At 53.7% G+C, this 27,969-nt stretch overlaps 2 protein-coding genes across 6 annotated transcripts in view; one reads left to right on the top strand and one right to left on the bottom strand.

Moving 5' to 3' along the window:
- Positions 1-521: 521 nt before the first annotated feature.
- FPGS (folylpolyglutamate synthase) lies at positions 522-18,324 on the top strand. Of its 4 annotated transcripts, XM_037008106.2 has the most exons (16): positions 8,333-9,843; positions 11,021-11,149; positions 11,233-11,286; positions 11,367-11,431; positions 12,722-12,911; positions 13,060-13,140; positions 13,267-13,328; positions 13,410-13,512; positions 13,826-13,903; positions 14,165-14,312; positions 14,416-14,505; positions 15,288-15,435; positions 15,645-15,720; positions 16,535-16,601; positions 17,139-17,242; positions 17,414-17,550. In XM_037008106.2, the coding sequence occupies exons 1-15, from the start codon at positions 9,541-9,543 to the stop codon at positions 17,198-17,200; spliced, it is 1,656 nt and encodes a 551-aa protein (XP_036864001.2). In that variant the 5' UTR covers positions 8,333-9,540; the 3' UTR covers positions 17,201-17,242; positions 17,414-17,550. The 4 variants fall into 4 exon arrangements, with proteins under 4 accessions (XP_017517160.3, XP_036864001.2, XP_017517158.3 ...); XM_017661671.3 differs by lacking the exons at positions 8,333-9,843; positions 17,139-17,242 and adding an exon at positions 522-679 and having other exon boundaries at positions 17,414-18,324; XM_017661669.3 differs by lacking the exon at positions 17,139-17,242 and having other exon boundaries at positions 8,362-9,843; positions 17,414-18,324.
- A 405-nt stretch (positions 18,325-18,729) lies between these two features.
- ENG (endoglin) overlaps positions 18,730-27,969 on the bottom strand; it is a 30,925-nt gene continuing 21,685 nt past the window's right edge. The window contains exons 5-15 of one of the 2 annotated variants that reach the window (XM_017661673.3): positions 27,458-27,623; positions 27,036-27,162; positions 26,765-26,939; positions 26,408-26,550; positions 23,246-23,383; positions 22,963-23,001; positions 22,348-22,464; positions 21,762-22,013; positions 20,711-20,765; positions 19,608-19,709; positions 18,730-19,481 (exon numbers count right to left, since the gene is read on the bottom strand). In XM_017661673.3, the coding sequence (XP_017517162.3) occupies positions 19,357-19,481; positions 19,608-19,709; positions 20,711-20,765; positions 21,762-22,013; positions 22,348-22,464; positions 22,963-23,001; positions 23,246-23,383; positions 26,408-26,550; positions 26,765-26,939; positions 27,036-27,162; positions 27,458-27,623 (1,439 nt within the window). In that variant the 3' untranslated portion in view covers positions 18,730-19,356. The remainder of the gene's footprint in view (positions 19,482-19,607; positions 19,710-20,710; positions 20,766-21,761; positions 22,014-22,347; positions 22,465-22,962; positions 23,002-23,245; positions 23,384-26,407; positions 26,551-26,764; positions 26,940-27,035; positions 27,163-27,457; positions 27,624-27,969) is intronic. The other variant, XM_017661674.3, reaches the window with a different exon arrangement.

The following is a 27,969-nucleotide window of genomic DNA, read 5'->3' as shown; positions in this document are numbered from 1 at the left end:
CCTGGCTCCTATTTGACCAAATGATTTAGTGAAACATAGCCGCTCCCCCCAGCAGGCTTGGCCTTCTAAGGTCAAGGGTGCCCCTGTGTCCTGCCACTCCTCTGTCCCCAGGGACTCCAGCCTAGCAGGGCCAGGGCAAACAGGCCCTAATGGCGAGGGGAGGTGGGCTTTGATAAGCCCAGCCCCAGGGTCTGGAAGTCGTCCAAGTGCCCCCCCCCCCCCCCCCGCAGCACTCCACCTACCTGCTCACCTTTAACCCCTGCCTAGTTGTTATTTAACTCGTAGCAGATTCTGACTAGTCCTGCACTCTGGCAACCACCAGAGAGGCCCCTGGCCAGATCCCAGGATGAGAGTGGGGACCTATCCGGTAAGGCCCTCCTCCCCACATGCTGTGCGGCCCAGCCCGCTGAGCAGGGAGAGGACAAGGTCTTGGGAATCCCTCCAACATCTCCTCCCTTCTTGGCTCAGCCAGGGCCCTGGCAGAACGGGCTTGGCAGAGGTGCCCACACCTGTGAGTCACTTTGCACTCGGCCGGGTGGGGAGTGGGAAGCCTGGGGATGAGAGGTGCCAGGTCCCTGACTGCCTCCCGGCCAGTGGCTGACCTGGGTGGTGGGAAGCAGCCATGGAGCAGCCAGGCCCAGCCAGGTGTCCTTTCTCCGCTAAAACTGCCTCCTTCCAGGTAGGAGAGTTAGTGACCTTGGGCAGGTGGCCTGCTTCTCTAAGCCTTGGTTTCTTTCTTTTGTGCAATGGGTGTAAATATCCCTCAGGAGGTCAAGGCCTCAGCAACGGTATAATCCCACTCTTTGCAGGTCTCAGGAGAGACCTTGTCATCTGTGGTCTTGTTCTAAAGGTCTGGGGTAGCCGAGGACAGCCCCCACCCCACGGGTCTCAGGCTCCTCCTCTGACCCAGCTGGAGGCTCCAGAGAAGCCCCCACCCAGTGTGGTTGTGGGGAAGCCCGGAGGAGGGGTCTCTAGGGCAGAGCTGGTACCAGGCATGGGAAGCGGCAGAGGCCACCTCAGGGGTCCTCCCACGTGCAGGATTATATGATCTGGAGATTACACCATCTGTAGGCTGGGTCCCCTCTGATCTTACTCAGGACTACTCCGTGAGTAAGGGGTGTTAGCCCCATTTTAATAATAATAATGTAAAATAATGGCAACATTGATAGAGTGCTTACTACCTGCTGGGTCCTGTGCCCATTGTTATCTGCATGTTATAGATCTGAAACCACTGTTATCTGCATTTTATAGATGGGGAGGGTGCGGTTAAAAGTACTTAGGGATTTAGCCCATTAAAGATGTCTAAGCTCGGCTCCCTGGTGGAGCCCTTGTTCTGTATTCTGGGCCTGGCACTCTCACCCAGCTTCACCCAGCCTTCTGAGGGGACGAGAGAGTGCCTGTGCTTTGTGATGAGGACACAGAGCTCAGGGAGGTGCGGGGACTGGCCCAGGACGGTCCCTGGCCCTCCAGCCCAGCTCGGGCAGAGACTGGCTCCAGCTGGCATGGGATCCCAGGCAGGGCAGCGGGAGCCGGAGAGGAGATGCTCACATCTCAACCGGCACTAGACAAGGTGCTTAGCCTCACCAGGCCCATTTCCTCCAGTGTTGGTGGGCACCACAGGACAGAGCCTCCCTCCCGCCTAGGACTACAGGCTGAAAGTGCAGGCGTGCGCAGGTGCAGCAGTTTCAGCCTCCCCTGGGACAGACAGATCCTCCGGACAGATGGAACCTTCTGACTGGCAGCAGACGGGAGGTGCAGGGGCCGGGGCTCCAGATGCCAGGGCTTGGGAGCAGTGGCCCCTTCAAGGCCATCCAGAACCCCTCACTTTAGAGGCCAGGGCCCTAGGGAGGTGAGGAGGCTGCCCAGGGTCACATGGTATGGGTCCCTCTCCAGGGAGAGAGAACTGAGGGTAGCCCCCCAGGGTCGGGAATGTCGGCATTTCACAGGGCTCCTCACCAGCAGGCGGCAGGGTCCCCCTCTGAAGTGAGAGCCAGCTTGAGGCCAGAGTCCCATTGACCAGATGACCAGGTCACCTCCCCGGGCACAGGGCAGGTGGGGGCAGGGGTGGCCTGGCTGGGTTACGGACCCCCGCGAATGACTAAGCCACTTCCTATTAGGCCTTTGTTGCCTCCCCAGAGAAATGGATCCCGGAATAGAAACTTCCTTGCAGGGTGGGTGTGAGGATCAAATGAGAGGGATGCACGTAAAGGTCTCTGCACAGTCTAGAAAGAGCTCACGTTAACTGCTATTTAGGAAAACCCAAGTTACAAATGAAAAAAATTGGCCAGGATTCCCAAACGTGATCAGAGGGGCTAAACCAATATCCACTGCAATCAAACGGAGTTCAAGCTGAGCTGAATCCCTGCTCTGCCGCTTGCTAGCTGGTGACCTTCTGCTCCTCGGTTTCCTCGCCTAGCACAGCACCTAGCAAGGGGGAGGCTCCATAAATCTTACACCCCAGGGAGCAGGCACCAAAGACAGTAGTGGTTGCAGAGTGAGAGAACAAATTAAAAAAAAACAAACAAAACCCTACAGTTTTTTCCTCAGACAACTGGTAAGAGAGGTGCTCTCAGATTTGAGCAGAGAAGGCCTCGGCCAACTCAAGTACTCAGGCACCTGGGAAGGAGGCAGGACTGAGGCCAGCCTTTCTGCGGCCTGGCCCACCCCAAAACCCCACGCCGCACAGCTAGTGCCCTGCAAGTGTGCCTCTTGGCCATGAGCGGGGACCCCAGGAAGACCCCAGGAATATCCAGGGAGCCATGCCAAGTGGCAGGACAGTTCTGGGCCCTTGCTGGGTCTCTGTGTCCCTAAATGCTGAATGGGGGAATTGGTCAAGAAGAGATTCTGAGGGGCCTACCACCCAGCATGGTGGAATCGTTCATTACTGCTCCCAATTATGCATGTTCTCAGGGGAAAAATACAAACAAGCAAAGGGAGGACAAAAGTCACCTCCAGCCTTGCCACCCAGCGAGAACCTCAGCTGCCATTTAAGGAGTGACTTCCAGGCGATACTCTGAATTATAATGTTTTAACAAAAATGGGATCCCACTGTCCAGTCTATTCCCCCAATGGGTTTGTTGCCTTAACAGTATTCTTAAATCTAGTGATTCATAACACTATTTAAAAATATATATTTATTTTGAAATATGAATACAATCATGTGGTTCAAAATTCCCAAGGTACAAAAGGGTAAGTGGCAACAAGAATGTGGCCTTCCAGCACGGACCTGGGGTGAACTAGGGGTCGGCCGGTGAACTTCTGGGGGAGAATGTTCCAGCCAGAGGGAACCAGCAGTGCAAAGGCCCTGAGGCTCTGTCACGCATTCACTCTTTGTGACCTTTTGCTGACTGAGTAACCACTTGTGTGTTGGTTCCCAGCTGTATGAGGATGAACACAGTACTCCTGAAGCTGGTGTGAGGCTTAAATGAGGACTTTTAATGCCCAGTGCTCACTAGATGTGGATTTTTCTCGAAGGTGGGCATGAGCTTAATGTATCTGAGGATCAGAAGGAAGGCCAGCAGGGCTGGAGGTGATGGTAAGAAACGTAAGATCAAATGTGTGGATTTCATTCTAAGGCAGTGGGAATCCACTGGAGGGTTTTAAGCAGAAGAGAGTCAAGATCTGTTTTTCTTTAAAAGGGTTGGAGAGGGGTCATAGGGGTCAAGAGAAAGCATCAAGGAGGTTTCGGGCATGACAGCAAGGTGGCCTGAGCTGCAGGGAGGCCCAGAGAGAAGGTCACGGCTGCTGAGGAGTCATGGGGTAGAGTGGATGGGCCTGGGGGCAAAGCCCAAGGTAAGGCCCAGCTCTGGACTTGAGCAGCTGGGTGGGTGCTGAGATGTTTCAAGCTGGGAAGACCTGGGATGTGAAGGTCTTAGAGTAGATATTTAAAAAAAACACATGTTCTAGATGTAACCAGTTTAGGATGCCTGTGGACATGCCTGGGGGAGCAGTTGGGAGGCCACCAGACACTCATGTCTGTAGCTCAGTGAAGAGCGTCATTTGAAAGTTAGGCATCATAGCAGACCCGGGTCAGTGGGAGACCACCTGGGAGAGACAGGCGTGAGCCCCGGGCCCTCCAGCGTTAAGTGCCAAGGGGCAGGGCAGCCAGCAAGGAAGGAGGGGAACCAGGAAGGGAGGTGTCCAGGAAGGCCAGAGAACAAAGGGTTTCCGGAAGGAGGGCGTCATCAGCCATGTCACCTGCCACCCGAGATGGAGGGTGATACACAATCTCAGAGCACATGGTCTCTGAACACAGCTCCGATTGTTTCCTTGGGGTCATTTTTCAGAAGTAGAATTACAGGGTCAAAGGGAGGCCCATTCTTAAGGCCCAGCTGCCTTCCTAATGACCTAAATCCATTAATACCATAGTAGCCAGAGTCAGGGTGAGGAGCAGAAGAGGCCCCCCCACTGAGGATGTGGAATTCTGCCACCCCAATCACAGAACGTGTTTCCTGGTAGGTCATGGGATGTAAATAGATATTCAGAGGTGGAAAAGTCCTATGTATCCCAGAGGGTCAGAACCCCGGAGTGGCCATCAGAAAGGCACCCTCCCTTCTGGATGCTAGGCTTCTGTACAAACCTGCCAATGAGCTTCCTCCACTGGTCTCCGCCGAATGCCGGGTGAGGGTGGGGAAGGGGCAGCTGGGCGCCTCTAGTCCAGGCTTCCTGGAGTTTGGTGACCTTTGGAGACTCCTCATCAAGACATCCCCCCCACACAGATATCCCCAGAAATTATGGGCTGGAATAGAGACCATTTCAGCGCTCACTCTACTAAAGAGGAGATGAAGAGTCAGACAGGATCAGAGAGGGAAAGCAAATTGTCCAGGGTCACACAGCACATGGGCAGCAGAGAACCAGAGAGACCAAGCAGGTGGTGGTTGATTAAGGACAGACTTTAGAGTCTGCAGATCTGGGTTTGAATCTTGGCTGTGCCATATACTGGCTGTGTCACCCTGGGTCCATTTCTCCACCTGTAAAATGGGGATAACCTCTTAATTCATGCAGTTTTCAAGAGCATGAAGAGGGATTACAATGCCAAGTATAGGAGGAGTGCTTAATAAACATTAGCTGAAATCAACCAACCCAGAAAACAAAGAAGAAAAGTACAGGGGAAAGTCGTTTCAGGCAGATGCCCATGTTGTGGAGCAAAAGCTTAGAGGTGAGAGAGGCCAAGGCCAATTTGGGAAGTCCTTGCCTGCTGGCAGGGACATTACCCTGCCCTGGCAGATGACGTGGAAGGTGGACAGTGGCCAGGCCTCAGTGGGCTTGTGAACTTTGTTAATCTGAGGACATGCTGGGGCAGGAGAGGGGCAGTAGTCAGGCAGGTCTGAATTTAGAAAGTTCAGCCTGGGACCCAGTACAGAGCCTTTGCTGACCTGCTGTGTGGCTCCAAGCTGTCTCTGTCCCTCTCTGGGCCTCAGCCTCCTGTCCCTACAGCCATGAGGGTGGCTCTGGTCAGTTGTAAAGGAATACAGAGTGTGTATTCCTTTGTGAGTTTCCTTCTTTGTCACCCTCTCACCCCCGGAAAGGGCATTCCACAAGCAGAACTTTGCCATCTGTGCCAGGACCCAGTGTCCCCAGCACCCAGCCCAGGGTCTGGCACAGAGACAACTTTCTCACCAAATGAATAGTGAATAAATGAATGGATAGATGACATCTTTTCCTTTCGGGAGGGTGGAGAGTCAAACAGAATCCTTCGGCCCCTCACTCACCTCCACGCACACCGGCAGATCTGCCTCTGGTGGTGGACACTGGCCCCTTGCCAATTTCCCTGTGCTCTCCTTTTTTCTTTTCTCTTCAGACAATGGCTGTTTGTATTGTCTTTTTCCAGGGAGCAAGAATGCCTTCATGGTAGCACCAAAAGGCCAACAGTGGTTGCCCAGGTGTGCAGTGAAAATGCTTTGGATTTTCTCCTTTACACATTTCTCTAATTCCTTCGACGAACACCTGTGACTTTTCAAAGCTAGCAATGACAACTTTCTCACCAAATGAATAGTGAATGAATGAATGGATAGATGACATCTTTTCGGAGGAAGTGAGCAGATCTTAAAGGGAAAGTGGTGTTTAAACCTAAGAAAAAGTTCTCAGCCCCCTCCAAACAAAATAAAATACAGATGATAGCTACCCTGAGAATCCATTTTCCCACCTATGTGCTTAGCAAGGATCAAAACTGGCCAGCGGTCTGTGTTGGTGAGGAAATAGCTGGCTCAGGTCCTGTGGGGGTGTGGGAGAGGAAACCAGTCCTGCCCCTCTGAAGGACGATGTGGCCATATGTATGAAGGTGTCCAATGCAAATCACCTTCAACCCAGCAATTACACTTCTTGGAATCAATCCATCAGATACGCTCACACATAGAAGAAATAATGGGGGTAAAATGCTACCCATTGCAGCATTCCTTATGATAGCAAAATAATGGAAACCTGAATGTCCATCAGTAGGAGACTGGCCAAATACACAGTAGCAGTTCCACATCAAGGAGTATTGTGCAGCTTAGAAACAGATATTAGCCGATGGGGTGGCTCTTATGTACTGACACAGCCCAGAATAAGGTCCAGGATATAAGAGCATGTGGATAAAGTACAGTGCAGACTCATGTATGTGGTCTGCTACCTTGAGTAATCTCAACTAAGAGAGAAATCTACATATATTTGTATTTGCTTGTAAATGCATAAGATATCTCTGGAAAGATCACAAGAAACATAACTTACTACTTTTGAGAGGGGAATTAGGATGCTGGGACCTGGGGTGGGAGGGAAGCTTTTCACTATAAATCTTTTTGTACCTCTGACTATTTGAATGATATGATGTATTATCCATCCAGAAATTATTAGAATTTAAAAACAAAAGTAAGGAGAGATTTTAATAGGGAAAAGAAAAAAACCTATTCTACTTTCACCCGCACTTAAATTTGATGCCTACAAATTTCCCAGCATCAATGGCTATGCAAATTGTCCTTGGAAACTATGTAGTAACAGGGGTCCAGGAGAATGGTGACCTCCCAAGGCCACTGGATTGCTTTGCCAAGGCTCCAGTCACCACTTAAAATTTCCTGCACAACTGGGATGATACCAAGTAGGATCCCTAGAATTTTCTTTGCTTGCCATGTCTGTATGTCTATTTTTGTTTCCAACTGGAGCTGAGGTCTGCGCTCAATGACTGTCAGGACTTCACATCCACTCAGCTCTGGAGAAGGTCTGTGACAGGCCAGAGGGAATTGACACAAACTTCTTTGCTCAGAGCTAAGAGAAAGAAATCAGCTAAGACTCAGGAAGGTAGGCAAAGGGGGTTTTCCACCTAACACCAGAGGAGGGAATCTCCCTCCTGGGACCTTTTCCCATGGGATCTCATTTCTCGAGGAATGGCCCAGAGCACCAGTGCTCCCTGTTAAATATGAATCAACTGAGGCTACCAATAGTAGATGGAGAAAAAATACTTGCCATATAGAGGGCAGAACTGAGGAGTAATATCTGTGATACTCTAAGTGCTTTTATAATTAATAAGAAGGGATAAACAGACAGAAAAGTGGGTCAAGGATGAGTGAGGTAGTTCATTGAAATAAATGCATGGAAAGATACTCACCATGGCCAGGGACATGCAGAATAACAATGAGAAGGTACACCCAGACATTGTGGGAAAGGGGTACTCTCTTCACACATAGCTGGTGGGATGCAAAAGTTAGGGGGTCTTGCATTCTTGGGAAAGGAATGCAAACCCCCCTGGACCCATCCTTTCACTCCATGCAATCTCACTTGTAGAAATAAAAGCCTCCAGTCCAGAGCAGCAAAACACTAAAGGTATTATGAGTGCCCTGCATCAGGCAGGTGGAGGATGCATCATGGTATCGCCACTGCCACTGAGTTGCCAACACCAAGTGGCATGGGGGTGGTCAGGAGGGAGGCACAGAGACTAGGAAGAAGGACTCCAGGGTCAAAGGTCAAATCTTGATTTTGTGACTTGGGATGTGCCTTTATTCCTTTGTGCCTCAGTTTCCTCACCTGTGAAACAAGGATGATAATACTAGTATCTGTTACATAGGGTTGTGATGATTAAATGAACAACTATGTAAAAAGTGTTCAGGACCGAACCTGGCCCAGAGAAGTACACTTAACATTTTGCTAAGTAAATGTGTTAAAGGGATCCCAATAAACTTGTTGTCAAGAAAGAAAACTAAGATGCAGAATATATTGTTATCTGCACTGACAACACCCTACAGGTGTCTAGGGGTATCTGTGATTTCATGAGCATAGTAAACTGAGACGCATACTTGGCTGTTAACAGAGATCATCAAAGGAGGAAGTGGGAGGAGATAAGCAAAAAAACATTTGAAGCTCCTTTACAATAATTTTTTATGCAGTTATTAAATTATGTACATCTATATATAGAGGAAAAGTTTCAATGATTAAAAAACAAGAAGGAAACCAAGAGAGGAAAGGACCTCTGTCTCCCATGGGGCAGGGGTGGGCCTGCTCAGCAGTAATGGGAAGAGCTTAAGTCCAGCCAGTGATGGAATCTTCCCAGCACTTCATTTGTTTATTGCAAAATCAAACTGATTTTCATAAAATGTTTTGATAAATATATAAATATTTCTGATCAATGTTTTCCACCATGCCTGTAGGAAAGAGGGAGGTAGGTACTGAAATCCTATCAGCTGTTTGAAGGGTTGTCTTTTCTCTGTGGGAACTTCCCTAGAGGGTAGTTTGGGGCACCTCCCCCCCTTCCGCCAAACCCATACGCACACCTTTTGGACCTCAGCTACAAAAGAGGAATTTCTGGGCAACTTTTTCCATGCTAGCAGCTGGGGCCGAGAAGGTCATAGCCAGGGTAAGCTGTGAGAACTCTGGGAAAAACGGGAGTTCTCCTGACCCACAGGTGGGACAGATTACTGCCCCCTCCTCAGGGGGCTCTCCAACCCATTCTCCCCACAGCAGATCTTCCAAAGTGCCAATCTGATCTTATCCTGCCTCCTTAAAACCATTTTATTGTCATTCAAATTAAACCAATTTCTTCTCAGGCCACGAGATGCTGCTGGACCCGGCATCCTGGCACTCCAAGGCAACCATGCCCACCTAGGTGGCGGTGCGGGTTCCCTGGGGTGCCTAGTTCTCCCTCTCTCTCTTCAGTCTTTGGCCTTTCACACATCATTCCCTTCCTTTGCATGAAAACCTCTCCCCCCAACGCCACTTCTACCCTTCCCCAGGCCTCAGCCTGGATGTGGCTTCTTCCAGGAAGCTTTCCGGGCTTCCCAGAGCTGATTAAGGGTCCAAGCAGCCTAGGTGGCCTGGATTTTGGTGTATTGCTCCTCAGTCGGGCTGTCAGATTCGAGGGCAGAGGCCACATCCCAGCAGCCTGCGGTCTCTGCGTTGAGTCGGGACATTTCGGGGCCGGGATTCCATGGTCCTCCGCCAGCTCTGTCTACGCTGGCGTAAAGCTGGTTCCGGCAACAGAGGCTGCGGGCCGCTGACTGGGACTGGCTATTTCTGTGGGTGCGGCTGGGTCTTTGGGAGGAGGAAGACGCCCCCAGGAGTGTGCCCCTCACAAACATGGGCGAAGCCCTCCGGCCTGCCCCTCACAAGGATGGCATTCGGTGGCTCCTTATTGGTGCCGAGGGCTCCTCGGGCGGCGCTGATTGGCGGAGGGCGGAGGCGAGGCGAGGCGGGGCGGGGCCTCTCCGTCCCAGTCCTGGCCCTCTCCCCTGCGCTGTGACTATGTCGCAGGCACGGCGCCACTTGCGCGCCGCTCTCTTCCTAGCGGCAGCTTCTCAGCGCGGTGCAACGACCGGGACCGCAACGCGGCGAGGGTTGGCCGCGTGGCCCGCGCCTCAGGAGCCCGGCATGGAGTACCAGGTAGCCGGCGGGCCGGCGGGCGGTTGTGCAATGACACGTGGGCCAGTTTCAAGCCACGCAGCATCCGGCCTCCGCCGGCGGAGGGAAGAACCGGGAGCCTGAGACTAGGGGACTCGGGGGCGGGGACATTCTGGAGTCCGGGGATGGGGACAGGGACCAGGAAGTTGGGCTCGGGCCGCTGAATCTGGGAATTTTGAGTTTGAAGTGCCCCGCATTATAGAGTAGGAAGGATAGCCCGGTGACGGAACCAAGAGGTCCAGTGGCCCGGCTGCGGTTCTGGAGTTCCAGTGACTCCGGAGTCGGGACCAGCTGTTGAGGGTTGGGAGTGGGAGGGGAAAGGGGTTCAGCTCAGACTTGAGACATCCTGGAGTATATAGGTGGGGGATTGGAGTCCCCAGGATTCGGGAGGTGGGAATCTGAGTGCTTGGAGGTGGGCAGGAGGGACACAGGGTTAGGGTGGAGACAGGAATCCGGAAAACAGAGAATTTCCCCCAGGCTCTGCACAGGGGCCAATTGCCAGAGACCAGAAACTGATGCCAGCTAGGCAGGTGGCACCAGTTTAATAGGTTGGGGCCTCCATCCAGCCGTTCAGGTCCTGGGGGTGGGGGAAACGTCACCCCCAGTGTGTACGCCCCTGAGGCTGTACCTGCCTGCTTTTCTTGGTGACCCCCAGCACACTCTTCCCTTTGAGCCTCTTCCTCATCTGGTTGTTCCAAGCAGCTCTTCTCTGGGTCAGAATGGAACCCCAGTCCTCGGGGTTGGGCATGGAAGCCTCCAGGGATTCTTAGTTCTAATTCCTCCAATTCTAATACCCCAGTCTTCTGTGGTTCTGGCCCCATGCCAGTAGGGACCAAATGTAGTGGTCCCTGGGGGGAATAAGGGCAAAGGCCCCAAACAGGCAGGGAGGGTAGTTCCGTTAGTCTTGCTTTCTGCTTTGCCTGGCACACCCTGGGTGGGGCTAAACTGCCCCAGGCTCCCATCTCTGTCAGAACCGGAAAGATTCTACTTCTGGAAAGATGCTACTTCTCTCTCACCAGTGCCTAACCTCTAGGCTGGGGCACCAGGATGCCAAGCAGGCGAGGTGCCCCGGCCTGGCCACTGGTGCGCTGGAGGCTTCTGTCCTTATGGGCCCCAAGTGAGCATTAACCAGCTGCTACCTGGCGACTGTGATTGTCAGGATGCTGTGCGGACACTCAACACCCTGCAGACCAATGCCGGCTATCTGGAGCAGGTGAAGCGCCAGCGAGGTGACCCCCAGACCCAGCTGGAAGCCATGAAGCTGTACTTGGCACGGAGTGGGCTGCAGGTAGGGTGGCCAGGGCCTGTGACCACCCACCACAGCCTGAGTCCTGTGGCTGAGGTGGGGCTTTGTCTGTCTGTCTGTCTTAGGTGGAGGACTTGGACAGGCTGAACATCATTCATGTCACTGGGACCAAGGGGAAGGTGAGGGACAGGACCCAGGAGTCGGGTGTCCACTTGGGGTGGGTGGTGGGGCCTGCCCAGACAAGAACTTTCCTTTCTAGGGCTCCACCTGTGCCTTCGCTGAGTGTATCCTCCGAAGCTATGGCCTGAAGACGGGATTCTTTAGGTACTGAGGTGAAGAGGGATGTGGTGTCTGCTAGCTCTGGGGAGCTGTGGAACCAGCAAGCACCTCAGGGCCAGGGTCACCCCCAGGAGCTCAGCAGCATGACTCTCTCCTAGTGTTTATTCATTTAACAAACATTCAGTAGCACTTACCATACTGGCCCAAGTTTCCAGCATGCTTTAATTTTCATAATAAAAAACAGTTTGGGAGGGGATAGCAGCTTGAATGTAAACTAAATAGATAGCTGAAGTAGTCAAATGTCTCTTTATTAACTTAAATTCAATATACAAGATGCCTTTGCAGTAAGGAGCAGAAAACCTGCCTTACTAGGCCTTAAAGGGTCGGGGTAATTTAGGAGGTCCATGTTGAGGCCTTCAGCTCTGCCGGCCTCAGCTGTGGCTTTGCTCTGCAGGTACTGTCCCCTCTTGGTTGCACTCAGGCATCCACCCTCACACCTGAGGATGGGGTGGTGGATAGACATGGGTCCCTCCTCCCTGCGCTGTACGTGCCTCTCCTTAGCTGGTCACTGGTAAAGAGTGGGATTCTGTGATAATAATTGCTCAGAATTTGCTCCTTGGGATCGGGTCACTTAAGATTTTGTCTGCTTTTCTCTTACCAGTTTCATCAAGTGACCTCTGTAAGCTGAAACCAGCTGCCTGAGGTCATTGTAGGCCAACAAGTTTTCCCTAAACAGTTGTGTTCAAAATAAAGAAATGGAGAAAAGTACTTAATATGAGAGGGCCTTTAAGGATTCATATATAATCTGACACTCTCTCTTCTAAAATAATATTTTGGGTAAAACCACCTTTGATTTGGGCCTAGGTGACTTTGTGGATATGGCAGATGGGGCCTTGCCCTTGAGGGCTGGAGGACAGACATTATGGGGGTAGATGTTGGCAGAGCGACTGATGGCTGTGCGATGGGTAAAGCGCGGGTGGGGGAGCTGTTGGAGCCCAGAGAACATGTCTGACCAGCCTGGCTGGGAGGGGTCCTTTCTCCTCCTTCCCAGAGGAGGGGACATCTCAGCTGAGACCTGGGGAGTGAGGTAAAGAGAGGGGGATGGGCAGGTGCAAAGGCCTGGAGATAGGAACGGGGTGGGGAGGGGCCAGAGGAACTAAAGTTGTCCAGAGGGCTTGGGGCACAGGGGACTAACCAGGGACACAGGAGAGGTGAGGTACAGAGGCCAGTGGCATCAGCCCTGTCAGGGCCTGGAAGGCCAGGATGAGGAGCTGGGCCACAGAAGGGTTTTCAGCAGGGCAGTGACATGGTCAGATTTGTGTTTCTGTAAGACAGGTCTGACTGCAGGTCAGGAGAAGGCCAGGGGGTGGGCAGAGGAGAGAGTCCCGATGACGCCGGGTCTCCTGGCAGCTCTCCCCACCTGGTGCAGGTGCGTGAGCGGATCCGCATCAACGGGCAGCCCATAAGCCCCGAGCTCTTCACCAAGCACTTCTGGCGTCTCTACCACCGGCTGGAGGAGACCAAGGTGCCCATGCAGGAGAGCTGGTGGGTGGGCACGATAGGGGGCACTGAGGTGGGTGGTTAGACCCAGAGGGTGCTGTGCACCCCAGGATCCCATCTCCCCAGAGCAGAGGCTGTAGGGGCCCTGGGCCCTGACACGTTCCTGTCCACAGGATGGCAGCAGCTGTGTCTCCATGCCTGCCTATTTCCGCTTCCTCACGCTCATGGCCTTCCACGTCTTCCTCCAGGAGAAGGTGAGTGCCCACTCCCCAGAACCCTGTGCCTGAGGCCTTGGTTAGGGGCATCTCAGAAGGCTGGGGGCTGCCATGTGGCACCTGGGTGCCCCTGAGCCCGCTGACATGCCCTCTGGTCCTCTGCAGGTGGACCTGGCAGTGATGGAAGTGGGCATTGGTGGAGCTTACGACTGCACCAATATCATAAGGTGAGGGCACTGGCAGGAGAGGACAGTGGCCAGGAGCCCAGCCTCCAGGGTGGGGCTGTCACGGCCTTTTGTCTAACACAGGAAGCCTGTGGTGTGTGGGGTCTCCTCTCTTGGCATCGACCACACAAGCCTTCTGGGGGACACAGTGGAGAAGATCGCATGGCAGAAAGGGGGCATTTTCAAGGTGACCAGGCATTCCCAGGGAGGGAAGAAGGTCCTACGATGGCCTGGCCCTCAAGGCTCAGGGAAGTGGGCTAGGGCGGGGTCCTTTGTATTCTGACTGGGGATAAGTTCTCGGGCCTCAGTGGCATTTAGGTTCTTGTCTCAGCTCTGTGTCTGACTGCAGTACGTTAAGCCCCCTCTCTGTCCTTGGCCTCTCCCCATCGAGGGCTTCCCTAGGTCCTATGGGGGAAGTCTGGGCTGCCCAGACCCAGGGTGTGGGTGCCAAAGACGGGAGGTGGAGGACCCTCAGCAACCCGTCTCCCTCCCCCCTGCAGCCTGGTGTCCCCGCCTTCACCGTGGTCCAGCCTGATGGTTCCCTGGCAGTGCTGCGGGACCGTGCCCAGCAGATCTCAGTGAGTCTGATTGGAGGTGCTGGGTGGGGGGACAGCTGACTGCGGAGGCACTTTATCCTTTCGGGCTTCAATTTGCTAACCTGTGCAGTGAGGGTCAGCTGCTCCACCAGCTGGAGCACATCTTGGTTCTAGGAGCAGGGCATGGTGGGTTCTGGTTGGTGGGGAAAATGGTAGGGCTGACAGTCTCCTGGGACAGACAGCCTCCAGGCCAAGGTGGTGGTAGCACCTCCACTGAGCAGCTGCTGCCCACGTCCCCTGCAGTGTCCTCTCTACCTGTGCCCACCACTGGAAGCCCTGGAGGAAGGGGGGCCACCACTGATCCTGGGCCTGGAGGGAGAACACCAGAGGTCTAACGCCGCCTTGGCCTCACAGCTGGCCCGCTGCTGGCTGCAGCAAAAGGCTCACCAGGGTAAGTGGGCAGGTGAGGGGCAGGGGACATACGGAACCTGCCTGTGAGGATCCTGAGCACACCGAGTCCCACACCGCCCTCCCTCCTGTCCCTACTCACCCAGGCATTGGGGAGCTGAAGGCATCCAGGCCAAGCCTCCTGTGGCAGCTTCCCCTGGCACCTGTGTTCCAGCTCACGTCCCACATGCAGCACGGTGAGTTGGACCTTCCCACCCAGCCAGGCCCCTTCAGATGTTTCTTTCAGTTTCCTGTTTGAGAGGTGGAGGCAGTTCGAGATGGTGCCCAAGAGAAAGGACTCTGAAGCCAGTGAGCTTCATGAACTCTTCTCTGAGCATCAGTTTCCCTACCTGCCAAATGAGATGATAAAACCTGCTGTGAGGTGGCATCACTAAGGGACTGAGCCCAGAGCCTGGTGGGTTTGGAATAAAGTGCCCAGCCAGTGGCAGCTACTGTTACTGTCATCCTTAGCATCATTATCATAAGACCATTAGGTTCTGGAAAATGGCGATATGGTCTAGCTTCTTGCTTCCCCCAAAGCTTTCAGCACACAGTAGGTGCTCACAGCTGTCAAAGCCCTTTAGCAAATGTGCCCAGTGTGGGCCAGGCCCTGTGTCAGTGCCATGACACAGTCCTGGAGCCAGGTAGATCTGCTCACATCCTAGCCCCAGGACTCACCTGCTTTGTCACCTAATCTCTAGGAGCTCAGGGCTCCCTTGTAACATGGGACTTACATATGAGAGCAGCCCGCTGTTGAGGCTGCGAGGAAGATTCCACCAGATGAGGCAGCTTAAGAACGGAGCCCAGTGACTGCTGTAGGGGCTCCTTTGCTGATCAGCTCCCCAGTGCGCGCAGAGGGTCAGCCGTCCAGCAGCGGGGGCGCGGGGGACCGGTTGTCCTTGCGAGTTGAGGACAGGGTGGGAGAGGATGTGGGAGGGCTATTTGGCGGTGGCCACTGGACAACTGCCCATTCCCCCAGGGCTTCGGAACACAGAGTGGCTGGGCCGGACGCAGGTGCTGCGACGCGGACCCCTCACCTGGTACCTGGACGGCGCGCACACCGCCAGCAGCGTGCAGGCCTGCGTGCGTTGGTTCCGCCAGGCTCTCCGTCGGGAGAGGCGGGGCGGGTGAGCTCCCGGCAGGGGCAGGGGCGAGGCTGGGGGAAATCGGACCTGGGGTAAAGTGGGCTGGGCTGGCCCGCGGGGAGGGGCAGGGCCCCAAGGAGGGGTGGGCAGCACTGGGCCAGAGGGGAGGAGGGGAAGTCTCTGGGAAGGGTGGGGCGGAACACGTGGAGAACGGGTGAGACCCAGATCTGACCTCCCTCCTCTGCCCTCAGCCTGCCTGAGGTGCGTGTCTTGCTCTTCAACTCCACCGGGGACCGGGATCCCGCGGCCCTGCTGAAGCTGCTGCAGGTGGGCGGGGCGGGGCTGCAGGCGGCTCAGCCATGGTTCTGGCTGTGTGACCCCCAGCGGTGCCTTCATCCCTGAGCCTGTTTCCTCAACTGCAGAATGGGGCTGATTCCCGGGTCCTCTGAACTGTGCTGAGGATTCGGTGTGAAAGCATCGGGCACATGGGAAAGTCTAGTCACAGGTCACTGCCCGCACCTACCGTGATCAGACTCAAGCCAGCGGGGGGAGACCAGGTAGTGGTATAAGGTCCGGGCTCTGGGCTCATCTGTCATGCCTCCTCAGCCACCACATGACCCTGAACACAAGGTGGCATTTCACGGAGCCACAGTTTGCCTCTCCATGAAACGGGGCACTCCTAAGCATACCTGCTTCTTAAGTTTGGTTGAAGGAGTCTTGGGCTATAAAGCATGTAGGGGCCCATCTCCACTCAGGGAAATTGCTGACCAAGCCGGAGTGGCTCCTGGGGATCATTCCTAGTTCTTCATCTCCAGAACCTCTCTCCTTTGTGCAGACGGAGCCTTCTCTCCAGCCTGAATTTGGGGCCAGCTAAGTGGCTGGATGACCTTAAGCAAGTGCCCCAACCCCAAGTCTCTGTTTCCCCATCTGTACGGTGGGCTATACTGCCCTAGCTGCAGGCCAGGCAGGTTATATTGAGGTAGCTGGGGGCTTGAAGTGCTGTGGCTGGGTCTGTGGTGCCGTGGGGGCATCTCCAGAGATGGGAGTGTATAGGTGGGCCCAGGGGGTGCTGTGTGGAAGCCAGGGTAGGGGGTCTTCCTCTCAGGGCTCTGACACCAAGCTGTTCCCTGTGGCCTTCTAGCCCTGTCAGTTTGACTACGCCGTCTTCTGCCCAAACCTAACAGAGCTGTCATCAGTCAGCAATGCAGGTGAGCAGTGATGGGCATGGTCCCTGGGGGCGGAGGGCCCCCTGGGGTGGACTGCTCTGTTAGTGACAGGGGGGGTCTTCTGAACTGGGAGTCTGGGTTAGGAGTTCAGTTGTGTTACTGTGTAAAACATACCCTTTGGTCTTTGGTACATTTTGAATTTTGCATTTGATTGCAATACTAAAAAGAATTGTTAGGGAAAACATTTTTCAGAATGCAGGTTTCAACCCATTAATGGTTCTTGAAATCAACTTAGTGGGTCTCAACCAGCATTTTTAATTTTAAATGAAATAGAATAGAAAATACCTGTGTGCCATGCACAAAGTAAGGGTAGGTATTTTTATGAAGATTCTGTTCTAGGCATTTTTACACACATTTTACCATTGTAGTATTTTTTACTGTGGGTCATATTCAGAACACTTTGAAATAGTGTTAAAAAAAACAGATCCCCAGGCCCCACGTCAGATTGGGGAGAGTCCAGGAAATTGCATTTCTAGAGATACCGTGCCCGTGTGGTGACAGACCCTGTCGATTTTACAGGTGAAGGCAATGAGGCTGGGTGGGGAGATGTGCTCAGTGGGCAAAAGCCCGACTGTCGATGAAGCTAAACTCCTGGCTCCATTTCTCACCACTTGTGACAGTAGGCAAGTCACTGAACCTTTCTGAGCCTCAGTTTCCTCGTAGTGTCCTCTTTGAGGACTGATGATGCCCATAAGGGGTCTGGCATTAAGCAGGTGTTCAGAGCATGTCTGCCTCTCCCCAGCCCCCCAACACTCATCCCCCCTTGTTGATGTGCCTGCTCCTGTGCCCTATAGACCAGCAGAACTTCACAGTGACACTGGACCAGGTGCTACTCCGCTGCCTTGAACACCATCAACACTGGAGCCTCCTGGATGAGGAGCAGGCCAGCCCGAACCTCTGGAACACCCCCAACGGAGAGCCTGGTGACCCCGCCTCCCTGCTGCTGGCACCCCGTCCACTGCACACCTACAGCCCCAGCTCCCTTGTCTTCAGCTGCATCTCCCACGCCTTGCAGTGGATCAGCCAAGGCCGGGACCCTGTCTTTCAGTCACCTGGTCCCCCACAGGACGTCCTCGCCCACCCCGTGGCTGGCAGTGGGGGCAGTGGGGCCAGTGTGCTCCGCGAGGCTGCTGCCATCCACGTGCTGGTCACAGGCAGCCTGCACCTGGTGGGCGGTGTCCTGAAGCTGCTGGAGCCCTCCCTGTCCCAGTAACCAAGGCAGTGGGGTTGGAGGTGGGGACCACCCACCCCCGCCCTACAGTGTCTTCCTAAGAACTGCTCTATTTGGTGCCTTTTGTTTTTGGCTTTCCTGATTCTGTCAAGACTGGCCTAGAGACCCGGGCTCTGGGCATTGAAATAGAGGGCTAGGGGTGGGAGGCTGAGATTGGACAAGCTCAGTCTCTGAGCCTAGGGTGCCTTTGGCCTCTCCTTCCTCCCAGCTGATACAGCCAGGGGGCTTCCCAGTTCTCCCACTATTGTATAATGGGCCTGAGTTCCAGCCTGTCTCTCCTCCCACACTGCCTTACTTTGTGAGCTTACTGTGTGAGCTGCCTGGCAGGCCTAGGGTCCTGCTGGATCTTGGTAGATAGGTCCCCTCCTCCCACTGGCCTTCTGGGAAAGAGATGGCCTTTGTCTGAGGCCCCTTGGGGACAGGGAGGCTGGGGCGAATTAAAGCCTTTAACTTTTTAAAAAGAGAAATGACAAAGCATTTGATTGACTCTTGACCTCTCGCTCCCTCAACAGACCATAGGGGGATGATGGTTGCTGCTGGTACAGAAACTGGATTGAGCAGGAGCCTGGGCTATATGGCCTGGAACAAGTCCCTCCCTCCCCCCGGAGCCTCAGGTGGCCTGTCTGTAAAATGAGAAGACTAGACGGATGTCTGCTGACCCTACACCAGGCACTGTTTTGCATACCTCCTCAAAGAGCCCTTGTGATTGAGAATTCTCATACCCATTTTACAGATGAGGGAACTGTGGCTGGCTTAAAGAAGCCATGTGGCCTGCTGTGGTCACACAGCCAATACCTGGCAGGTCAGGGATTTGAACCCAGAGCTTCACACACCCTACCCCACCCATCTGACCTCCCCATCGCCCAGCCCAGCCCAGTGCTGGTTTGGTGGTCTGATTTATTGGTGATGAGTATATAGGGGTGGGCCCAGGCCAGGCAATCTGGCCATGCCCTTCTGCTGCCTGCCCCTGTGGCAGTTGCATGGAGGAGCTAGGCTCCCCCACCCCCAGGCTTCTGTTTCCCCAGCCAAAGTTGTGCCAGTCCTGGTGTGGAGGCTGCTGGGGGCAGGTCCAGGTGGCTCTGGGCTGGCTGCCTTCCATTCTGCAGAGGAGACACTGTTGGCCTGGGTGGGCTGGCTCAGTCTGTTAGGAGTTCTCCCGGCCCAGCCTCGGTCATTGGGTGCTCGATCCAGGTCAAAATTACAAGCACTTGGTTTCTACAACAATGTGGACACATAAGGCAGCGGTCTCTCTCTCCGTGGTCCTGGGCAGCCATACCCCGGGCCCACTGTGTTTGAAGATTCTGTGGGGTGGGGTGGGGGGACTCCAAGGCGTTCCAGGCTGGAGCTCCCGCTGGCAGCAGGCCTCTGAGAGGACGGGTGGGGTGGGTGCCGAGGAAGTGGTCCATCGGCCGAGGGGAGGGTTTACGGTCCCAGGGTAAGTGTGTGGCCAGTGGTTCCCAGCTGCTGGCTGCTCAGTCTTTCCTGCTGGGCCAGGGCTCGGGGGCGCTACGCCATGCTGCTGGTGGAGCAGGGGGTGCTCTGGGTGCTCCCGATGCTGTGGTTGGTACTACTGCTCTCTGAGGAGGCCGGGGCAGCCACTGCCACCACGGGCTCCCGCTTGCCGGCGGGACCTGGGGGCAGGGGCGGAGGTCAGGGCCCCGGCCAGGGCTCCCCACTCCCCCAGGAGCTCCACCAGGCTCCCCCAGGTGGTGGCGGAGGGATCCTCAGCGCTCATTGTGGGGGCCTGGGATACTCACGCGTGTGCGAGTAGATGTACCAGAGTGCGGCGGTGAGCAGGGCCCCAATGAGGAAGGCGCCAAAGGTGATGCCCAGCACAGCGGGCAGGACGAGGCCTTTGTCTGTGCGACGGGAAGGATGGCTGCGGTCAGCGCTGCGGCCTCCCCACTGGACCCCCACCCTGTTGTGCTGGGGCCAGCCCCGACCCTGCCCCTGACTTCGCTGAACCTCAGTCTCCTCATCCAGTAAATGGGTTCATCACACCCATGCCTGGCACTGAGCTGTGGTTGCTATGACCACCTACCCAGAGGGCCCAGCCAGCCCTTTTGGGCCATGCCTCTGCCTCCCAAGGCTGACATGCATTACTAGGGAGGAGGGATGGCATAATCTGAGCAGAGTGAATGGGCCTCGGAGTCCAGAGCCTGTCCTGCCCCACTGTGTGACCTGAGGTTAGTCCTTGCCCCTCTCTGAGCCCTGTACTATGGTAGGGAAGGGCCAGAGCATCTCTGCGGGCTCTTCAACTCTGCTCCTGGCCTTTCCCAAGCCTCATGCCTTCCACATGCCTGACTCCTATGTGACTGGGCCCGGCACTTGGGCCTTTGAGTTCCCATCCATGCAATGTGGTAATGAGCCCTGTTCTCTTGGCTGTGAGCTGGGGGTGGGGTGACAAGGAGGCAGGTGCCCCTGACCTTTGCCCCAGTGCAGTGTCTCTTCTGTCCTGTCAGGGCCTGGGCCCAGGGAGAGCTAACAAAGGACTGGAGGGTGCTAGGCTTAAAGGACATCCTCCACACGGGGGCCTTAAGGAAAGTGAGGCCAGCACCATCCCAAGGTGCCTTCTGTCTCATCAAGTCCTGACTCTGGGAGGCCCCATACCCCCCAGCAAGGTGAGCTGGCAGCCATGGGGACTGACCAAAACCCTGGACTCTGGTTGCATGGGGTGGTTGTGAGCAATGCCTTTCCATCTAGAAGATGCAGCTGAAGGTCTTCCTCCGGGCTGCCAGGCAGCCCATCTGCCCCTCCTCCCAGGGCTGCTCTCTCTGGGTTCCTCCCTGCTGGGCCCCATTTGTCATGCCCACTCTGACCTCAGCCACTAGAACCCCAGAGAGACCTAGAGAGAGCTCACCAGGCAGGCCAGGGCTAACGATGGTCAGGTGCATAGAGACAGTCCTGTGGACTTCCTGGAGGAAGAAGAGAGTGGTATGTGGCACAGCCTTCAAGAAGCAGCTTCCAGGCTTATTCCCTGGCTCTGGAACCTGGCCTGTCACAACACACCCTGCGGCCATGGCTTTGAATCCCTGCTTCTTTCTAGATGGGAATCCCATCCCACCATTTTGTAGCTGGGAGCCTTTGGGCAAGTCCTGGGAGGTCTGTGCTAAGGGAGGGTGTCAGGTGGACGATCCTTGGTTGCTATGGGAACATTTCCTGTGTGTTCCTGGGAGGCCCCCAAATTCCATGAAGACCATGGGGGCTCTTTGTGCCACATCTGTTACCCTTGTTAATGCCTGGGAGAGATGAACCAGGTCAGCCCAGAGGCCCAGGATCAGTGGCTGGTGAGGAGAGGCTCACGTAGGAGTGGCCCAGAGGCTTTTGTAGCTTCACAGAACCAGAAGCTTTAATCCCAGAGACCTTCTGTGTGCAAGGGCCTGGGGATGACTGTGAGTGTGTCCAGGGGTCCACCAGGTGGTGAAGCACTGTGACCACTAAATGTAGAAAATCAGTATGTCGTGTCCTTTGTCTTAACCCTCTTCCCTGAGGTCCTGCTTCTTGAGGTTACGTTGTTCACTATACTGCATGGATGGATGGGAGGGTGGCTGGATCGATGGATGACTGGGTGGGACAGGGTGAAGTATCAACCGATGAATGAATGCCTGGATGGGAGAGTGGGAAGATGGAGAGATGACGGGTGGGATGGTGGGTGGGTAGAGGGGATGGATGGACAGATGGACACATGGTTGCAGCTGTGTATCTTACCAATGTCTGAGACATAGAAAAGCCATCAGAAAGCTGTATGTAGAATGGCCAAAAGCCTGCCCCTGGTAGCCAGAAACCACATGTCTGATGGTGGCACTGCCCCTTGCCAGCTGGTCCCATATCCTGGGCTCTCACATCCAGTCCTGGAAACCCTGGACCTGGAAGCCACCCTTGAAGCTGTGCTGGGCTCAGGCCTCACTTACCAGGGCCCAGGTCCTGGGACGCAGGGCTATGTTGCAGCTGAGGGTGCCAGTTGTGGGTGTGGACACCATGTAGCCTCGGAGCAGGAAGCTGAAGCGTGCATCACCGCCAGGACTGGGGGACAGCAGGTTCACACAGCTGTCCTTGGCTGCCTGGCTCTGGATGAGTTCCACAGTGTTTGCCTCAGGCCCCAAATCCAGTTGACAGCTGTCCAGCTGGAGCATGAACTCAGGGATCGATGGGGACACGCTCACCTGCATGGGTAGGTAAGGCGGAAGAGGCGTGGTCAGTTACTCTTAACCCTCCACCCTGCCTGCCCCTGCGAAATAAGCTAGATTCGTTCTAGAGGGCCTGTCCCCGAACGCTGATGGCAGGACAGTCACGGGCCTGCCTGGAGCAGATGAGAAGGAGCAGGTGACATTCCAACCCAGGTCTCGAGCTCTGCCTTTGCTTTCTTCCTCCACTGCCCACCACGCTGGCTGCCTCCTCCCTCTGGGAAGTTAAACGCTCATCTCTGTATTAACGGTGAAGAGAAAGGCCCTGGGAAACCCCGGGCGTGGGCAGGCCTGAGAGGTCCCAGTCCAGTACCTGCACAAAGGCCTGTTGCCCCAGCTCGATGGTGTTGGAGGCCTGGAGGAAGTGTGGGCTGAGGTAGAGGCCCAGCTGGAAGGAGAGGCTTTCTGTGTTGACGCAGTACACCTTTTTCTGTGGATGGGAGGGGACTCGGTCAGCGGGGAAGGCACTCAGTGAGAAGGCAAGGGGCGGGGATGGAGCTGGAGTCAGGGTCCTGAGTTGTTGGCCTGACCCCCATCCTCACCTTTTAAAAAAACAACAAAAACTATTTATCAAGAACTCACTCTACTTCAGGCCTGTGTGAAGTGCTCTCCACGTGTCATCTCCGTGACTGCTCATAAGCAGCCCCATGGAGGGGATCCTTTCTTTGGCCACTGCTTACAAAAAGCTTAAGCAATTTGGCCAAGGCCACACAGCCACTATGTGCTAGAACCCTCTGATTTGAGAAGTTGAGAATGTAACCCTAAACAGTACTGCCCCCATTGTACAGAAGGGGAGACTGAGGCACACCAGAGACACATGGCTTGCCAGAGTTAGGGCCTGAGTTTCCTGAGGCCTGCTCCCTCCCAGGCCAGGAAGGGCTCCCAGACCCTGGACCAGATGGGTTAGCACAGTGAACATCCATCTCACCCTCTGTGGTGATGGGCTTGACAGGAGGTTGACGATCACCTGCAGGAAGAAAGCCAGGAGCTGGTCAGAGCCAGAAAGGACCCCAGAGGGTATCCTACTCAACGTACCCATTTTATGGACGGGGAGACTGAGCCAACCACTGGCGAAGCTTATCAGACTCTCCACTAAGCACCATATCCTACTCTCCCAAACGCCCCTCAGCCTGGAAGATCAAGGAGGCACCCGGAGGGGGCACCATCTAAGCTGGCCCTGATACCCTGCCCACCTACCCTGGCTCTCTTACCTCATTACTGACCACATTTTCCGTTACTTCCATGCCACAGTCGGAGTAGGCACTGTGCAAGACAAACTGGTCATCTCTGTCCTCAGCCTGGCAGCTGGGGTCCCAGAACTTAAGGCTTGTGATGGTGCACCTCAGAGTCTGTGAGGATGGGGGGACCGTCAGAAGGCACTGGGCTCCCTGGGGCCTGTCTGTCCCACCCAGCACCAAGGACTGACTATAACCCAGGGGTCCCAAATCACAGCCATTCCTCTGCTCCCCTCTCTATTTTTATTAGATCTTGTCATCCTACATCATTTAAGACTTAATACTTTTCCTGAACTTGACTCATTGTTGTACTTGGCCTTGTCCTAAGCAAAAATATCTGTGGCATCATGAGTTTGAAACTGCTTACTGTTTTTCTTCAAATATATGTATTAAAATAAATGTAGAACTATTAAAATTAAAAACATTCATATAATCACCATGTACAGCCCCAGGGGCATACAGACCCCACCTATACAGTCCAATCTCAGAACTGTAGACTTAGACCTGCAGTCAGCAAATTTTTCCTATAAAGGGCGTGACAGATGTTAGGCTTTGTGGGCCATGTGGTCTCTGTTGTAATTACCCAGCTTTGCCATCAGAGCCTGAAAGCAGCCACAGACAATACACCAATGAATGGGTGTGGCTGCATGCCAATAAAACTTTATTTATAAAAACGGGAGTAGGCCATAGTTTGCCATATCCTGCGTTAGAGGAATCAAATCTTAGAATTTCTCAGTCATATTTTTAAGATTAAAGAATGTCAGTCTTGAACAAAATCCCTGATTCATAAAGATATATGTACCCCTATGTTTATTGCCGCATTATTTACAATAGCCAAGATACAGAAACAACCTAAGTGTCCATCACTAGATGAATGGATAAAGAAGATGTGTCACGTATACACAATAGAATATTATTCAGCCATAAAAAGAAAAGAAATCCTCCCATTTGTAATAACATGGATAGATCTAGAGGGTATTATGCTCAGTGAAATAAGCCAGGTAGAGAAAGACAACTATCATATGATTTCACTTATTTGTGGAAAAATAAAAACAAAGCAAAAAGTTGGTCACAGGGATAGGTGTACATCATGGCTAATATAGTCAATGATTCTGCAACATCCTTCTGTGTTGATAGATAATAACCACACTAGATGGGATTAATCATTGAACCAGTGTGTTGTACATTTGAAACATCAACATACGATTGCACATCAATGATACTTCAATTTTAAAAAATGGCAGTCTTAGAGTTGAGGGGCTGTTGGAGGCCCCACTTTGGGTCCAGCATATTCACACCCACTCCTCCAGGATGCTGGTTCCCGGGGCCACCTGAGGGGACATCAGCCCACCAAAGAAAAATGACACATGGCCCTGGAATTCAAACTCCACACACTGACCACATTTCATACGTTAATGAGAGAGCAGTGTGTTCCATGTTTGGAATGAATCTGTTTAGACTCTTTTCTATTCTATACAGACACATGTACTCAGAGCAATTGTGCAGATTTGTTTGTTTTGGTACTTTTAACAAACGGCATCATACTGTCCTTCATGCAGTAGCTTAGTTTTTCTCACCCAACAATAATCATATATATATATATTTCTGCATCTATATTTATAGACCCAGCACATTCTCTTTAATTGTAGTGTAATGTTTCAAACATTGATGGACTACCAGATATACAGGCCCCTTGGGACTGTGTGGGGGTAATGCCAGCCGTCGCTGGTCACCTTGTGACACCTGTTGGGCCAGGTGGAGGTAGGGGACAAGGGGGAGATGGGCAGCAGACAGATGGAGCTTCATATAGGCCCCTATAACCTCCACCCCAAAATACTTCCGCATGGACCTAACCCACAGGATTAAATGTCATTCTAAGAGTCCCTGAGAAAGGGGATGATTTGTTGAGGCTCTGACAGAAAGCTGGCCTGTCTCAGGAAGGCCAGAGGAAATCGCAAAAGGAAAGATGGGCAGCTAGGTCGGCCTGATGTTTACAAATGTCCAATAAGTTAAAAAATCACTGTAGCCAAAATTTAAAGAACTATAACGAACCAGGAAAAATTATTTCAATAAGGATGATGGACAAAGGGACCCCAATTTTTTAAATGTAGAAAGCTTATTAAACATCAAGAAAAATAGCAAGCCACAATAATAAGGACCTTAGGTCACATGGAACCATGCCCACACTCACTATTAATCAAAGTATAAATTAAAACAAGAAGGTAACACCATATTCTACCTCTCACACCGGCAAAGGTTTTTTTAAACAAAAATAATGGTCTGGAAAGAGAAAGAGTTGAAATGCTCTCATAAATCAGCAGTGAAAATTGGAATAAACTTTTGGAAAGTGGGCAGCAACGTGTGTCAAAACTTCCAGAATGTTCACTCATTTTGACCTAGCAATCTCACTAATGTGGAAATCCACTGTAAGAAAATGACTCTAATCAGGAATGCAAAATGACATTTTCTGCATATTTGTAATATTACGGAATTGGAAACAGCCTAAATCTCTAACAAGGGAGGAGGGATTAATTACAGCATATCAATGATGGAGTAATACGTGCTTATTCAATGATATTAAGTACATATATCAAAATTCTAAAAATACATGAAGTGACTAGAGTGGGAGAGTCTCCTTCATATCAGATGCCAGACATGATCACGCCGTATAAGAAATACACAGAGAAAACATTCCAGAAGGAAATACACCAAAATGCTAGAAACCATTGTCTTTATGCAGGGAGATTGGGATTTTCCTTTGTAATATTTCCACACATTTTAACAGCCTGGGTTATTTTTACAGTAAATATCCTTGTTCCTCAATCAGGCAGAGATCATACCGTGCAAGTATTTTGTTAAGTAACCACTCAGCCCAGTCTGCATTTAGGGTGAATCATGATGACTGCCTAGAATCCATTTATTGACCACTTAGCACCACATCTGGCTCCGTGTGTCAGATCTCATTCAACTCTCACCACATGGCAGTTTCCACCACCAACCCCATTTTACAAGTGGGAACACTGAGGCTTGCAGACAAAAGTGGCTGTCCCCCTGCCTGCGTTAGGACCCTAAGGCTCTTGGGCTAAAGCAGGGACCAACTGCGCATGTCAGCAGGGCCAGAGGGGCAGGGTTCCCTACCGAGATGAGATCTTTCTTGAGCACCAGAGTCATGACGTCATCAGAGCACTTCGGCTGGATCAGGGACATGAGCAGCTCCTGGTTGCAGCTCTCCTTGGGAGGGGTGGTCTGGACTGGTGCAGGTGAGGTCTGCAGCCCACCACCTGCAGGGTAGGGGGACAGTCAGAGCGCTCCCTGGGCACTAGGCACCAGGCTTCTACAGCTAGCTACTCTCATCGTCCCCCAGTTGTAGATGAGGAAATGGGGCTGTGACAGGCTGATGCGACTTGCCCAGCTCACCGAGGGCCATGGCGGTGCTTCACTGCGCTGTGGCAACTGACCCAAGCAGAGGGCAAGGGAAGGGAGCCAGGTACTCACCGCAGCTGCGGGCCCGCAGGGAGACGGCCCTGGCCAGAGGGAGCTCCACAAAGGACGCTATGACGCTGGCGTTGAGCCTCCGGGCCTCCCCCAGCAGGCCTTGGGGCGTGTCTGGGAGCGCGTAGCCGCGGATGTTCTTTTCGGGAAAGATCTTGAAGGAGTATTCACCAGTGGTCTAATGACGGGGAGAGAAGCGCAGAGTTTGCGTTTTCTCTTGGGGAGCCTTGGTGCGGGCTGGGAGGGGCCGCCTGGGTCGTGAAGCACGGCTCACCCAGATCTGCATGTTGTGGTTGGCGTCGATGAGCCAGGACACGTAGGGTGGACCTTGCAGGATGAGAATGGCGTCGGGGTCCCCCGATGCACAGCTCAGCTCCACTTTTACCGTCACCGTCTGAGGCCTGAGGGGAGACAGACTCTGCGTCAGCGCAGGTGGGAATGCGGCGCTCGACGGGACCTGCCGGGGACTGGGAGGCCGGGCCAAGGCCTGGGCTCCGGTGGGCAGCGGCTGCACACTTACCTGGTAGGGTGTGGGTCTGCGGGATGGGCTTGGAAACGGCCGGGGCCTGGGCCCACGGTGGGGGCAGAGAGAGGTGGGGCGACCATACCTCACCTGGCCAGGGGTGGGGTTCAGACTTGGACAGGACGGGGCCTAATGGGGATGGGGTGGGGCCTGGGACAGGCGGGCACCCTTACCCAGCCTTGGCACCCGGCAGGACCTTCAGGATGTGTGCCTCCTTGTGGCCAGCCACACCTTCCAAGCGGCAGCCTAAGACCGAGGCCCCAGCGTGCGTCCTCCATTCGAGCGTGTGGCCCATGTCCATGGTGGGTTCCGGAATACAGGAGGACGGCGACGTCGGGGCTGCAGAGACAAGCGCATCTAAGTCCCCTCGGGAGCAGCCTGGCACCCAACAGAGAGGCCTACCCTCACCTGCAGCAAAGGTGGGCAGGAAGGAGCAGCAAGGAAGTGGGTAGTATGGGAAGACCTGGGTTCAAATCTCCCCTCCACCAGGTACTGCTGAGTAACCCCCAGCTGCACCCCCACAACACCCCATCATCTGTCAGCACAGGGCTAATATATAAGATGTGAAGCCATGGCACGTGCTAGGGATGCAGCCCTGCGCCCACCAGCACATTGCCCCACTTTCAGCTTTCTTATAGCCCTTCTCATGACCTGAAGTTATAGAATTTATCCGTGTACATGTTTA

Source organism: Manis javanica, chromosome 2, assembly GCF_040802235.1.
Source record: "Manis javanica isolate MJ-LG chromosome 2, MJ_LKY, whole genome shotgun sequence".
Classification (NCBI taxonomy): Eukaryota; Metazoa; Chordata; class Mammalia; order Pholidota; family Manidae; genus Manis; species Manis javanica.
The sequence above is the reverse complement of the archived record's forward strand: the minus strand, read 5'-3'. Positions and strand labels throughout refer to the sequence as shown.

What these genes read in the sequence shown, in the direction of transcription:
- FPGS (XM_017661669.3), top strand. Translation starts at nt 9,541, where the DNA reads ATGGGCGAAGCCCTCCGGCCTGCCCCTCACAAGGATGGCATTCGGTGG. An exon ending in GACTGCACCAATATCATAAG is followed by an intron (nt 13,329 to 13,409) that starts GTGAGGGCACTG and finishes TGTCTAACACAG; the next exon opens with GAAGCCTGTGGTGTGTGGGG. An exon ending in ACCGTGCCCAGCAGATCTCA is followed by an intron (nt 13,904 to 14,164) that starts GTGAGTCTGATT and finishes CGTCCCCTGCAG; the next exon opens with TGTCCTCTCTACCTGTGCCC.